Below are 13,390 nucleotides of genomic sequence, written 5' to 3' on the forward strand. Positions count from 1 at the left end.
CAAGACACAAAGCCTGAACCCCAAGAAGGGTTGGGAGTCAGTGGTGTTGGCATGTGTGCCCTCAGAAGAGCTGCCACTTTTCCTTTTACCCCTTGAGGGAACCAATGAATTCTCTTCTGTGGCTGGACGATACAGAAAGGGAACTAATGGTTCTCGATGAGATTTTCACAGGACTCCTGAAAATGATAAGAAGTAAGGACAATACAGCAAAGTTCTTCATGAAGATAAATTTATGCCATTTAAAAGATACATTAACGATAGCCTTACTGAAATTTATTAACAGTGACTGTCCTCATGTATCTAGGACATATTTTTAAAATTTTAGCATCTTATTAATTTAAAATTCTAGGACCTACCATCACTGTTTTCCAGCTACTATTTTGGTTTATAGTGTCTTGAGATACCCTGGGTTGGTTTGCTTTTGCCAACTTGAGAACAGAATGGTGTGTGTGTGTGTGTGTGTGTGTGTGTGTGTGTACGCACAAAATTAAAGATGGCTATATCCATGAATGCCTACCTTGGTGGTAGAGGGGAAAAACAAGGGAGCTCTCTCTCTGAGGAAGAGGAGGGCTAATCCTTCCCTGTAATCCTGCAGCCACTTTGACTGAGGAAGGGTCTGTTATCTCCAGCAGAAGGGACTGACACATGCCTTTCTTTCAAAATGTCTTTCAGAAGGCAGCCAGGTTGGACTGCCTTGCTCCTTAAGCTAATTACCTTAAAATTCCATTTGTCCCTTTTCCTTTAAATGGGGGGAAATATCCTTATCTAAAATACCCACCATCTCTAGAAGCTCAAGAACTTCAGGTCTTGGGTGGATGAACTTCCCCAGCACTGAGACGTGAAGCAGGTACACCAACCAGAAGCCCTCATCCATCCAGTGCCATTTCAAACTGCCCCGGGCCCGCCATCCTGATCTCCTAGTAAACTCCCTGCCAACCAGGCATCTCTCCCTTGCTCACCACTGCCACCCAGCACTTCCACTGGGGCCCCAGGGTCTCCCAAACCACTGAATTCTGGGTTTAAAACCCTTCAGACTCTCAGTGCCTTCAGAACCCAATCCCAAACCCTAGGCAAAGCATTCAAGTTCTTCCACACACTCCCCCAAGCTGACTTCCCCTGCTCCCTGACCTAAAGTCAGAGGGGCCCCCTTTCCTTCTCCAAGCATGCCACTCCTCACCCACCTCGATATGGCCAAGGGCACAGAGCACAGGTTTGGGCACTAGCCAGGAGGAGGTTAAATCCTAGCATCCCACATTTAGCTAGGTGACCTTGGACAAAGTATGTCCATCTCTATACACCTGTTTCTTCATTCCCCAAACAGGACAAAAATAGCAGTCCGACCTCTTCAGGCTGCCCTGAGAAATAAATGAGATGCATGGAGTGTACAAATGCTTATCCTACCCAAGCTGGCACATGGGACAAACACAATGAAGTTAGCAGTGACCATGAACTTATTCTTTTCAACCTGAGTGCTGTCTGCACCCAGGTACCCCCATCTCTAGCTCTAAAAATCCTATCTACCTTCAAAGCTTGGTTAAAATTCTCTTCGTGATCGTTTGCTTGAGCACTCCAGCCTGAAGTCTATCCTTCTTCCTCTAAGCTCACCCTTGTGAGCTTGTGGTATGTGCTCATATGCTCCTCCTTTCAGCCCTTTGTTAAAGGGTCTGTTTTGCTCCCTTTGGTAAGCTCACAGAGGTGGGGACTGTGGCTCCTGCATCCACAGAACCCAGCCCAGGGACTTGTACACTAGAGGTGCTGAATAAATATTTGCTAAACTAATGATAAAGAGGTCAAGCCATGGCTTTTTGCCCCTCAAATTAAGGCCTAATGTGTTATAGCCAAAAAACCCCCACCAAAACAAAAAAAACCCCAAACCCCAAAAGATGCCATTTGCAAATGGAGAAATTGAAACAAAGTATTTTAGTGAAACTTGAATTTGACAATATTCGCCTGAATTCTTCTGTTCACAAGATGGAAAAACCAGTCCCCATCAAATGTCATAGTGGGGGGATATGGAAAGTTCAATTCTCAAGTATCCTCTGCTTTCGAAGGGATAGAGTAATTTAACACACGAGGACCAAGCACCTGACTTAAAGTTTCTCCATAAGACTCTCAGCAATTCTCCATAAAATGGGCCAGTGCCAAAAGGTTCTGTTCCCTCCATCCCCCATCAGAGGGAAACAGCATGGGGTTTTCAAGGCTATTCCCTCCAGCTCCACTGGAAACACATCAGAGGAGACAATGCTCTAGTCAAAGTCACCTTAGCTACCACTTCCCTTCAGGGCTCAGGCCTGGCTTCTTTCCAGAGAGCTGCTTTGGTCAGTTCCCCAGAAATCTGACACACTGCTGCAGACACTGCAAAGCGAGAGGGCCCAGGAGGCTGGACAAAGGTGAGGCACTGAAAGTAAGGGTAGGTCTCTCTGTCTTGGGCTTTTGGGAATCAGCTCAAAAGAGGGCAGGACTATACCTCAATGAAAAAGCGGCCACAACGCACAGCTTGCCACTACCTGCACAGTACAGCTACTCCAAGAGCAACAGTGTGCGTTATTTACCTGGCTTTTCCCAAGTAATCAAAACACAAATAGCACTACTACAAACCATATGTGCTTTCCCCTTCCTTGGAGTAAGGCAAACTTTAATTAAGCCAGGAGCATGGAAAGAGCTATAATTAAAGCTGAGCTAGAAGCTTTTTCTTCTTAGGAGACAAATTCAATAACCAAAGGTGGTTTCATGCATCTTTCCATTTAAAGAAGAAAAGTTAGGTGAACAGCACAGCTAGGTCTGGATGATTCACTTCGTGGAGTTAATCATTTCTAATATTGAGAGAGGTGACTTTTCTCATCTAACACCACAGTTAGCCACAAATGAGGCATAACCTCTAGCGTGATAACCACTTCCAGAGCACTTTCTGGAATGCCACCAAAGCATCTCAAGAAACAAGGTCATTTAACATTTAAATAAGCAGAAGAATGTCTTCTTGGGTAGCCACGATCAGCCATTCACCCCAATATTCCAAGATGTCAGAGCCACAAGATAACCCTTTTCCAAAAGGGCTGGCTGCTTTTAGTGATAGGGGTTTGGTAAGCTGTGTGGTCATTACCCCCAAGCAGACATCCATCCAGTAGAAGGCAATGAGACTACAGACTGTCCTTACTGGAATTCAATTGCATCTATAGGACCCAAAGGGGATTTCTAAGCAACACCAAGTGTGTGGTTGACATGTTCATAGTTTTTATGGTTTCCATGTGAATGTCCAAGTGTGTGTTTTTTAGATTTGTGTATAAGTTCATGTTTTCAATAGGGAAACAAAGATGAGAAGTGATATGGGTGCCCCAAGGTCACACAACTTTTTGGTGATACCACCAGGCACCCAGAATTCTGGCTCTCAGTTCACTTGCAATCTCAAACGGGAGTTCAATCCTTAATAAGAGCACGATGGGGTGCTCTACCCACGAAGAATTCTCTGCAAAAGCAGACTTGTTACCTGCATCTTTACTTCAGCAGTGGTTTGGTTTGAAATTAACCACCAGCTACTCCAAAATTCAAAGTACCTATTTCTTCCAGGGTTTGGCTAGTCACTCTTGGCTGTGCTATTATGAAATAGGGTCAGATCGAAGCATGTGGCCTTGAATTTAAAATCTTTCATGTCTGGACTATAAGGATGCCCACTTAAGATAATTCACACTCATAACTTTCAAAAGTGTTTTGGTTTTTTTCCTTATTACCAGAAACACCCTTGGGTTACTGCTGAATGAAATACTCTTAAGTCATAAGGACAGGCTCTATACACTAGAAAAGTCTTCAGAACAAAGCACAAAGAAACAGCTTGTCCTCATCCAAACCCAAAATAGGTATGTCTGGCATTTTTCCCTGAACCCTACACCCTGCCCTCTTAAGCTGGTAGTCCTTTTCTCTCACTTTTCAGGCCTCCTGAGGAGTGGCTTCTACTAAGCTGCTTTCACATATACAGCCAGAAATGCTCATTTTATATTTCATGGGGATGTTAGTGGCTAGGGAGAGCAAGACCTCAAGCTAAGACTCAGCATCCTGAGACAGTGGTGCACAATGGTTTAAGGCACAGGCCTGAATCCCATGCCTACCTGGGAAGTCTCTGTCCACAGAGAGGGCAGTGGCAGTGTGATGAACAGTCAGTGAGCTAGCCCACTACCTGGCATAAGGCAGGCACCTATATAAATCTTTGCCAAGATTCTAGCCAGATGTTTGCTCCTTCTGCTTCCAGAGCATGAAAGCCCATGAGCAGGCCTGAGGTGGTGTTGCCCCTCCTGTTACAGAAGCCCCAGCCAGGGCATCCTTTGAATAATTTAAAGAGAGATCTCCATCTCTCCATCTACCAACTCTTGCTTTGCAGATTAAGTCTGCTTTGGTTGAGGATTTGTAAAGTAATGTGTTTTCTCATGCCGCCAGGCCGCCAGGCCAAGTTACACCAAAGGCTTGTGGGGTCAGTTTAGAGGTGTCAGGCCTGGCTTTGGACCAACTCCAAAGCTTGCTCTCAACTGGCAGGTAATCCTCCCCTTTCTGCTGGGTGTGGGAAGTGAAGGGAAGGCTGCATCCTTTTCTCCATTTGCCCAACATAAGGCATTCTCTCAGGGCAGTGCCAGATCAACTGAGGGCGCATAACTGCGTGGGGTGTTTCCACTCATTGAGATAAGTTTCCTTCTGAGCAAAGAGCTTCTGTTGCAGGGGAACCGAGAGTGAGAACTATTTTATGGCAATCATTAGGCCTTTCTGAGAAGTATTAATCTCACCAGATGATTGAACTTCTCTATACCTCTGTTAAATGAGAAAAGCAGAATAGTAAATATTGTTTTCAAAGTACTTTAGTAAACAAAATCTTTTTTTTTTTTTTAATAAAATTCAATGATCAACTACCAGGTCTTTTCAGTGTTTTTCCAAATCCTATTTCCTCACAATAATATTTCTATTTTAGGAAAGGCTGAAGGGAAAGAAAAACAAGACAGTTTAGAATATAGTGTTTCCAAAGCAACTGCTCTGTGGTTCTATCAGGACCTTTAAAGCCCGAGCCCTGGGAGGAACAGGCTGTCAGGTGCTTGCCCAGCTGCTTCAACAGTGTCAACCCCACAATTACAGAGAGGTCAGAAGGCACAAGCAGAACACCCATCTCGCAAACTTCTTTCATCTTTCCAATAAAGAAGCACCAGAAGCATCAGAAGTCTTCAAAAGAAGATGCAAAGGAAAAAAAAGTACGGACATCTGGTTCTGGCAATGCAGCAAACTGAACAAAAACAGAACCCACTCCCCCACTACAAACTCATATACAGAAAAGCTGCACAGAACCCACCAAAACAAGTGCATCACCTCTGATGCCAAACTGTAAGGTGAGGCCCCTCTCCAATGCATTATTCAGAAAGGAGGAAGTTTGCCTACATCGAAGTCCTTTTAAAATCTTTGACTTGGGGAAGACACATTACCTGAGATAACCCCACCCAGCACAACTAGTCTGGGATGCTTATCCAGAACACCAAACTCTTTTTGTTTTCAAAGAAGAGATTTCACGAAGATTTAATAATTATTCCCAGAGGTATGACCTCACAGATGTGGCTGAAAACAAATGGTTAAGTTTGGAGAGAACTGTCATATCTCGATCACAGAGAAAAAAAGACCCGCGATGCTCCTACGTTATGGAGTGAAACAAAAGACAAGTGGCAAACTTTCAGAAATGAATGATATACAGCCATTTGAACTAAAAACTCAATAGACGGATGAGACAGGAGACACAAATGAAAATGTGGGTGAATCAGAAGAATGCAGAGGACAGAGATAAAGAGGCACAAATATTCAAAAGACAGCATGTGTGGAGTCTGGGACTATCTAGCATGTGTCTAACCACGGAGAGAGGAGGAGAGGCCAGAATCTAGCAAACGATGGCAAAGTACTTTCCTCAACTCATGGAATATGTAAACTTTTGGACTGAAGGCTCACAAGTCCTGAATGAGTTACATGAAAGCAGAGGGCTACCCAGGCAACTGTTTTTAGTTTTTCATGCAACTTAACAAGTACCTGGAACAAAAAAGATTACCTACAAATGAACAAAAACAAGACTGCAGCTGACCTCCCTGGAATAAATCTTCAAAGTGCTGAAGAAAAATAATCTAGAATTCTATGCCCCACTAAAATACTATTCAAGCTTAGAGACAAATAAAATGATGCTCAAACGGAGACTAAGAGTTTAGTCTTCACAGGAAAGAACTACTCCAGAAGAAGAAAACTGAGACTCAAAGGCAAGAATAAATTTCACAGGTCAATAGCACAGAGAAGAGCAACCCCAGAGTGTAAAGATGACGACTGTTCAGGACCTTGGAACACGCTGGGACTCAACATGACAACCGAGACATGGAAGATGGGATCAGAGCAGAAACTTCTAAGGTCCTGTGTTACTCAGGAGGATAGAAAGAATAATTCACTTTAGACTTTATGAAATCATAAAGGCATATTCAAAACTTATGGGTAACACTAAAATATACAATTAGAAGGAATGATTTTTAAATCAGTAAATGAAAAAAGAAATGTACACACACAAAAAAGGTCAAAGAAATTATTCCAAAATAATCACTACACTAAATGAAAATAGGTTAAATTTCCCCACTAAAAGACAAGAGACTATCAGATTCAGTCATTAAAGTCCTATGTATATATCTAGTAAAACAAACAAAAACAAGCGACATTTGCACAAGGAGACCACGAGTACTCAATATAACACTGTCAACTGGAAACCTGTATGTCCATGCAAAGAGAACTGCACAAAATGGTATGATAAATTGTAACACCGAAATAATAAAGAAGTTAAAATTAATTACCTAAATCTGTAAGTTTCAACATGGATTCATCCCAAAATACAAGGACTAAAAGGAGGCTATTTGGAAGAGTAGACACAGTAAACCATTTACATAAGTTAAAAAAATTCCTCACAATATATTACGTGCTATCAAGTATACATACATATGTATTGAAAAGTATAAAAATATATCCAGAGAAGAAACATAGGAACTTTGGAAGGAAGTTATATTTGGGAAGGGACTGTACTTCAGATGCATTTTTGTAATATTTTCTTTTTTAAGTGAACGATTCAAACTGATAATAAAAGATCAGTATTTATGAGGTAGATATTGTTTATGTGATTTTATTTTTCATATTCTGAAGTAGTTCTGAAATTACAATTTATTTATTTATTTATTTATTTATTTATTTATTTATTTATTTATTTATTTTTAACGTTTATTTATTTTTGAGACAGAGACAGAGCATGAACAGGGGAGGGGCAGAGAGAGAGGGAGACACAGAATCCGAAGCAGGCTCCAGGCTCTGAGCTGTCAGCACAGAGCCTGACGCGGGGCTCAAACTCATGGACCGTGAGATCATGACCTGAGCTGAAGTCGGACGCTTAACCAACTGAGCCACCCAGGCACCCCTGAAATTACAATTTAAAATAAAAAATTCAGAGGGTAAAAAAGAATACGTTTTAGATCTATGCCAATCCAGATCCATCTATTCAGTCAGCTATCAATCATTGCTTGCTTATTTATGTATGTATGTATATCTTTGAGAGAGAGAGAGAGACACACACACACACACACACACACACACACACACACAAAGTGAGAGCAGGGGAGGGGCAGAGAGAAAGGGAGACACAGAATCTGAAGCAGGCTCCAGGCTTGTTGTCAGCACAGAGCCCGATGTGGGGCTCGAACCCACAAATTGTGAGATCTTGACCTGAGCTGAAGTAAGAGGCAAACGACTGAGCCACCCAGGTGCCCCTCAATCGTTGTATTAAAATTACATGTTAAATGTTCTGAATGCTTGAGACAGTTCTAACTGCAAGGGAATACAGATACATAAGTACTCAAAAAATAATCTTGTTTGTAATCTGTGATTTTTGTTGTTAATAAAGTAAAATGGTGGTTGAGGCCTTTTCTTTTTTCTTTTAGCATTTGCAACTGTTCTATCCCAATGCTCAGGATACATTTGATGGAGCCCTACTAACAAAGGGAAGAGACACGGAGATTACAGCCATCCTGTAAGTGCATCATCTGTGTGAGGGACAGGAGGCAGAGGCCACACCCACGGAGCAGTTTAATGGAAAGCCATGTGTCATGTTTGTTGGGAATAGCAGGAAGACAAGAGAGGCTAAAGAATCACTGCCTTTTAGAGCTTGAGTCTTCTGACTCAGTGTCCTCCTGCCTTCACAGGGGAACTGATCCTTGAGTAGTTTTCAAGAATGAGATGGAGACTGTCAAATAGAGGTGGGCTTGGTTAGGTCTGAAAGGAAGTTTCTTGGGGGTAGATGGGAAAAATGAAAGACACTGGTATTGGGGGGTTTGAGTAGAGCTAAGCAGAAGGCGCAGGCTGAGAGATCAGTGTCTCCTCCTGAGGAAAGGGGCCAGAAGTTCTTAAAGTTCAAAGCCTACCATGCAGTACTGACCCTGCTTCCTCTGCAGCTACTGCTGAGTCCCAGGATGAGTGCACGAGACCCAGGCTGATCAACAGGGATGCTCCCTTTTGGACTGTAACAAACCAAGCAATGAGGTTCTCTCAGCTTAGGGGGACAAGAGACCAGAGGCAGGTGGAGAGCAGATATACCAAAATGGTTGGCATACAGCAGCTGCCCGAGTGGGACTCCCATGTTTGGCACATTAACAAAGGAGTCAGAAGTGGCTCAGAAAGCCTGCCAGAGGGGACAGTGGAAACAAGTCCAACTTGGACATACACCACATGGTGAGGAAAAGCCACAAATGGCATTGTCTGGTTGGGGGTTCTCAATCTGGACCTCGGGGACATACAGATAGTTTGGAGAAACAGTGGGGCTTCCATAAAGCATGAAATATGCCCTGCCTCTCAGAGGCACATAAGATTTTTATATTTGCTACTAAGGATAGAGATTTACAATGGTGAGTGACACAAACCAAGCTGTTTTCTATTAGCTGAAATTTTATTTCTGAGCCTCGTCACTGACTGTGATTTTAGGTAACACCTAATTTAATACGTAAAAGTTAAAAAGCTTGCCATAAAGCCCTAGACTTTCAATCTAAAACATACCACTGTTCAAATCAGGGATCCAGAAACATTTTCTTAGAAATAAAACACCAAGCTCATGAGGTAATAAGAAGTAATGCCATGTCTCTCCTTTCAATTTTCTTGCTATCAAATGCATTAACTATAAACAAGTCTAATTTTTTCTACGTTTTAAACTCCATTTCACAGTTTTAAAAGTCATTGTTATTTTCCTTCTTCTGGTAATTTTAAAGCTATAATGACTCTCCCCCTTTTACTTCCTCGTTACCTTCCTTCTTTCAAGATTTCTTTGTCTCCTGTGAGTGACAGTTAATTTTATTTGTATTAGCCTAGAACTTGCCAAGGCAGCTGTGAATTCATGCCACAGGATTAAATACACACAAATATCAATGACTACGTATTTATTTTTTAAATTCCTTATGGACCCAAGTATACAGATAAGCAGAAGGGTAAATAACGACTAATAATCATGACCCTGCCAACCCTGCCAACCGTGTGACCGCAGACAAATGGCTCCAGCTCTTGGGACCTTTCTGTGGGATGAGGGGCCCAACTGGGATCTGTCCTCTCCTCACTTTGTTTGGTCATAAAACCCCATGACTACCCTCCTGTGTTTTAATATTCAGTGGAATATAAATGCTAAGTTAAAGAAAAACAGTAGCTAAAATGAAATGAAAAAATTGACAAAGGTTATGTTACAGTGATATTATTGATGGGTTTATGTAAATACAGAAAAAAAGTCACACAAACATCAAATGTAAATACTATCTAACTTGGGAAGTACCAGGGCTTGTTTTAAACTCAGGCAGATCTGATTTGGGTTTATTTTTAGAAACTTGATTTAAGGAATTGTTTTTTTGAAACACTTTTTAAAATCTTTTTTTTTTTTTTTTAATTTTTTTTTTCAATGTTTATTTATTTTTGGGACAGTGAGAGACAGAGCATGAACGGGGGAGGGGCAGAGAGAGAGGGAGACACAGAATCGGAAACAGGCTCCAGGCTCTGAGCCATCAGCCCAGAGCCTGACGCGGGGCTCGAACTCACGGACCGCGAGATCGTGACCTGGCTGAAGTCGGACGCTTAACCGACTGCGCCACCCAGGCGCCCCTTAAAATCTTTTTTAACATTTATTAATTTTTGAGAGAAGGAGACAGAATATGAGCGGGGAGGGAAACAGAGAGGGAGACACAGAATCCAAAGCAGGCTCCAGGCCCTGAGCTGTCAGCACATAGCCTGATACGGGGCTCGAACTCATGAGCTGTGAAATCATGATCAAAGCTGAAGTTGGACACTTAACCAACTGAGCCACCCAGGCACCCCAAGGAATTATTATTATTACTGCTTAATGTACTCACTCTAAATCAGGAGTTAAAATTGTTTGCCGACTGTATATTTCTTAAGCCTCTTTATCCAGTGCTGAGACTGCTCAATGTCTTCTCTAGTCCTCACCAAACTGTTAGGGAAAATCTGTATTTCCTACTGCGGTGCTTCTCAACCCTTCCAAGTTCAGTCACCTGCACACAGCAGCAATTTATACAACACTTTGCTTCCCCTCTTTACCCAAGAATTATCTGTTTGAGAGAGGTGAAATGATGAGGTTATAGCTCTGTCTCCAGGGTTTGGGAAACAGAAAAGGCAGATCCTTAACCACTAGAAGATTTAATAATCTTAAATATTTTTTTGTCTAGAATATTGTTATGCATAATAATAAACTCTATAAAAGCTTTCTTAAGGAAACGGCTGTATCATCTATCAATTGTGGGAAAGTAAACAGTTCACTCTGAAAAACCTGACAACCTGCTGCACTTTTGTTCCTTAAACACAGAGGTGTGCACAGTGCTGGGCCCGGGAGACACTCCTGCGCACCGTCCCTGCCTCCAGTCCTGCAATATCCACCTTGGAGGCTAATTAAACTGCCTTCATTCTAGAACAGGACAGAAAAAAGCAAAAAGGGAGGTTGTAAGCATTTCACAGAGTACCAAGCATAAAAGTAATGATAGTAGCATCTACCGTTCTAATTGTAAACTCTTTCGCTGCCTTCTGAAACCTACCTGGGAGAACAGGACACAGACCTGGCCCAGGTCCAATCAATACCTCTCGTAATCAGACAGTGTTTCACACCGGCGTATGAACCCAGACACACTCTTGCACACGGCCACATGCAGACAGAGATGGAGAGGCCTGCGGCTGATGGGGGGGGGTTCATGCTTTCCTCTAGACACTAATTTCAAGATTCATCCTGGTTTCTCCCCTCCCTCACCTCCCCTATTTCTTCTTTACTAACCCATGGAGAATTAAAGCCACCATAAAAGGTTAAAAAGCTAAATGGAAGTGCTTGCAAATGTTTATGTATGGCTTAATTCCCCACCCAGAGATTCAGCGACACTTTTGTGTGGTGAGGCATTTGTGTTGCAAGCCTGAAAGGTGAAGTTCCCTCCCCTAAAAATGTACAGAGGCCGTGCTTACCCTTGGAGGGCAGCTTCCCTCCCCCACTTGGCTTTGAAGGCTGTGTTACATAACTGCGGGAAAGAGGGAGGACCTAAGTTTTGATTCCAGTTTCTTTCCTTTTTACTTCAGCTACAATGCTAGCCTTTGAGATCATCAAACATGGCTTTCAACATCCCAGTTACACAGAAAAAATAACTTGGCCCCAACTTAGACCATTCAAATCCTAAACGCAGATCTCACTATCCTCTCTTCTTAGCTTCTAAAAAAATAACTTGTCAAATCTCAAAGCTATTTACAGTTATCAGACCAGGCAAGAGGCTGACTTACCATAAAGCACACTGAACACAACTGCCACCCACTTCCTTCCTCCCCACCTCCAAACGAGAACCCTGCATTTATTAAATGCTCAACAATCAAACGTTCACAGGTCTGTTTTTTTCACATTTTGTTCATTTGCCATTCTTTGCTCTGCTTGCGTAAAAGTATTTCTGAAAATATTTAAGTCTGAATATGAAACATAACCAAAGAATCGATAGCAAAGGCTATTCTAGATGTTCTAAAAGGCATATTTGTACAAACAACTCTTGCATTTTGAAAAATCAATTTAAAACATACTCAAAATGGAGTCATGTATTTGACCTCCAGGTGCACCCATCCCACCCCCGACACACTGCCCTTCTTCATTTAGGAACACAATTCAGGACGGCGACTGGAAGGCATTTAAGGAAGAGACCTACCTCACAGAACATATAGAGAGACAGCAATGTGAGGCCAAGGTTATACACCAGTAAAATTCTCCGGCAAGAGAATGGCTGCCTATTCTTCATGTATTTTGGTCCCAGCCATACAATTAGTAAGTATATGACAGAGCAGATAAAAGTAGGTATATAATTGTCCAGAAGAAACCATCCTTTTACTCTGGTATCTGGAAAATAATAAAAGGAAAACACACAGTGATTAATAAGGCAGATAAAAAACCACAACTTTTTTCAAACATTAAAAATCTTTCCCCATAATTTTGTAACAGTCATCTAATACTCAAGCTCCTAATGCCAGCAAAGCAGTTGGAAGAGGAAGCAGGAGTTTTCAATATTTGTCATATAAGGTGAAGCTCTTTGTTACACGTTCTGAATAGTAACATGTATATCATGCATGGCTTCTACATAAAATAAAAACATTTAAAAAAAAATCCTTTCCAAAGCATCTTAAAGAAAGCAAGGACAAAGCTAAAGTTTCTACTAACTGTATTTATGGACCAGATCTGCTGAATGATGCACAGACAGGGTAATGAAACTCCAGAAATGGCAGTCTTTGAACTCCAAAGTCCTCATCTTAAGTCAAGTGTCTGCCAGTCTGCCCAGCATGTGCAGACTCAGAGAAAACATGCTATTTATCTAGCTTAGCAACAATTACTGATTAGAAAGGCAGCATCTGCTATGAGTGCAATGGTCAACAACAGAGAGGACAATAGTTTTAAAGAAAAAAAAAAAAAGACGAGGCAGTAATGACAGTGAAGTGACTATTTAAGGAACCATGTGAGCAGCAGAAGCTTGAGAGGGAAGACCTACACTGATTCGGGGCAGGGGAGGGGGCGCTACAGGTGCAGGACAGATCTCCCTTCCCCCACCCTTTTCCTAGGCAGAGAGGAGGAAGATTAGTTCCACAGAGTCGCCAGCAGCAATCTGACAGCCCTCTCCTTGGATGGGGAGAAACTCTCTGGCAGCCAGACCCCCTAGGCGTTAACCTGTCCCCTGCAAGAGTCAACTTCTGCCTGTGGCTGACTCCCAGGAAGCCACTTCCGCAGCATGTTCCCGTCTGCATGCTACTTTGATGAGCCCCCAAAACCTATTGCTCCTCAATCTGATCTACCCTCTAAGGCCACCCACTCTGG

The 13,390-nt window shown here is 42.3% G+C and overlaps 1 protein-coding gene across 3 annotated transcripts in view; it reads right to left on the reverse strand.

Moving 5' to 3' along the window:
- The window catches only part of ELOVL5 (ELOVL fatty acid elongase 5), a 76,076-nt gene that overhangs the window by 12,195 nt on the left and 50,491 nt on the right, over positions 1 to 13,390 (reverse strand). For all 3 annotated transcript variants that reach the window (XM_043591659.1, XM_043591660.1, XM_043591661.1), the window contains one exon: positions 12,237 to 12,424. In XM_043591659.1, coding sequence (XP_043447594.1) covers positions 12,237 to 12,424 — 188 coding nt within the window. The remainder of the gene's footprint in view (positions 1 to 12,236; positions 12,425 to 13,390) is intronic.

The sequence above is a fragment of the Prionailurus bengalensis genome, chromosome B2 (assembly GCF_016509475.1).
Source record: "Prionailurus bengalensis isolate Pbe53 chromosome B2, Fcat_Pben_1.1_paternal_pri, whole genome shotgun sequence".
Lineage (NCBI taxonomy): Eukaryota > Metazoa > Chordata > Mammalia > Carnivora > Felidae > Prionailurus > Prionailurus bengalensis.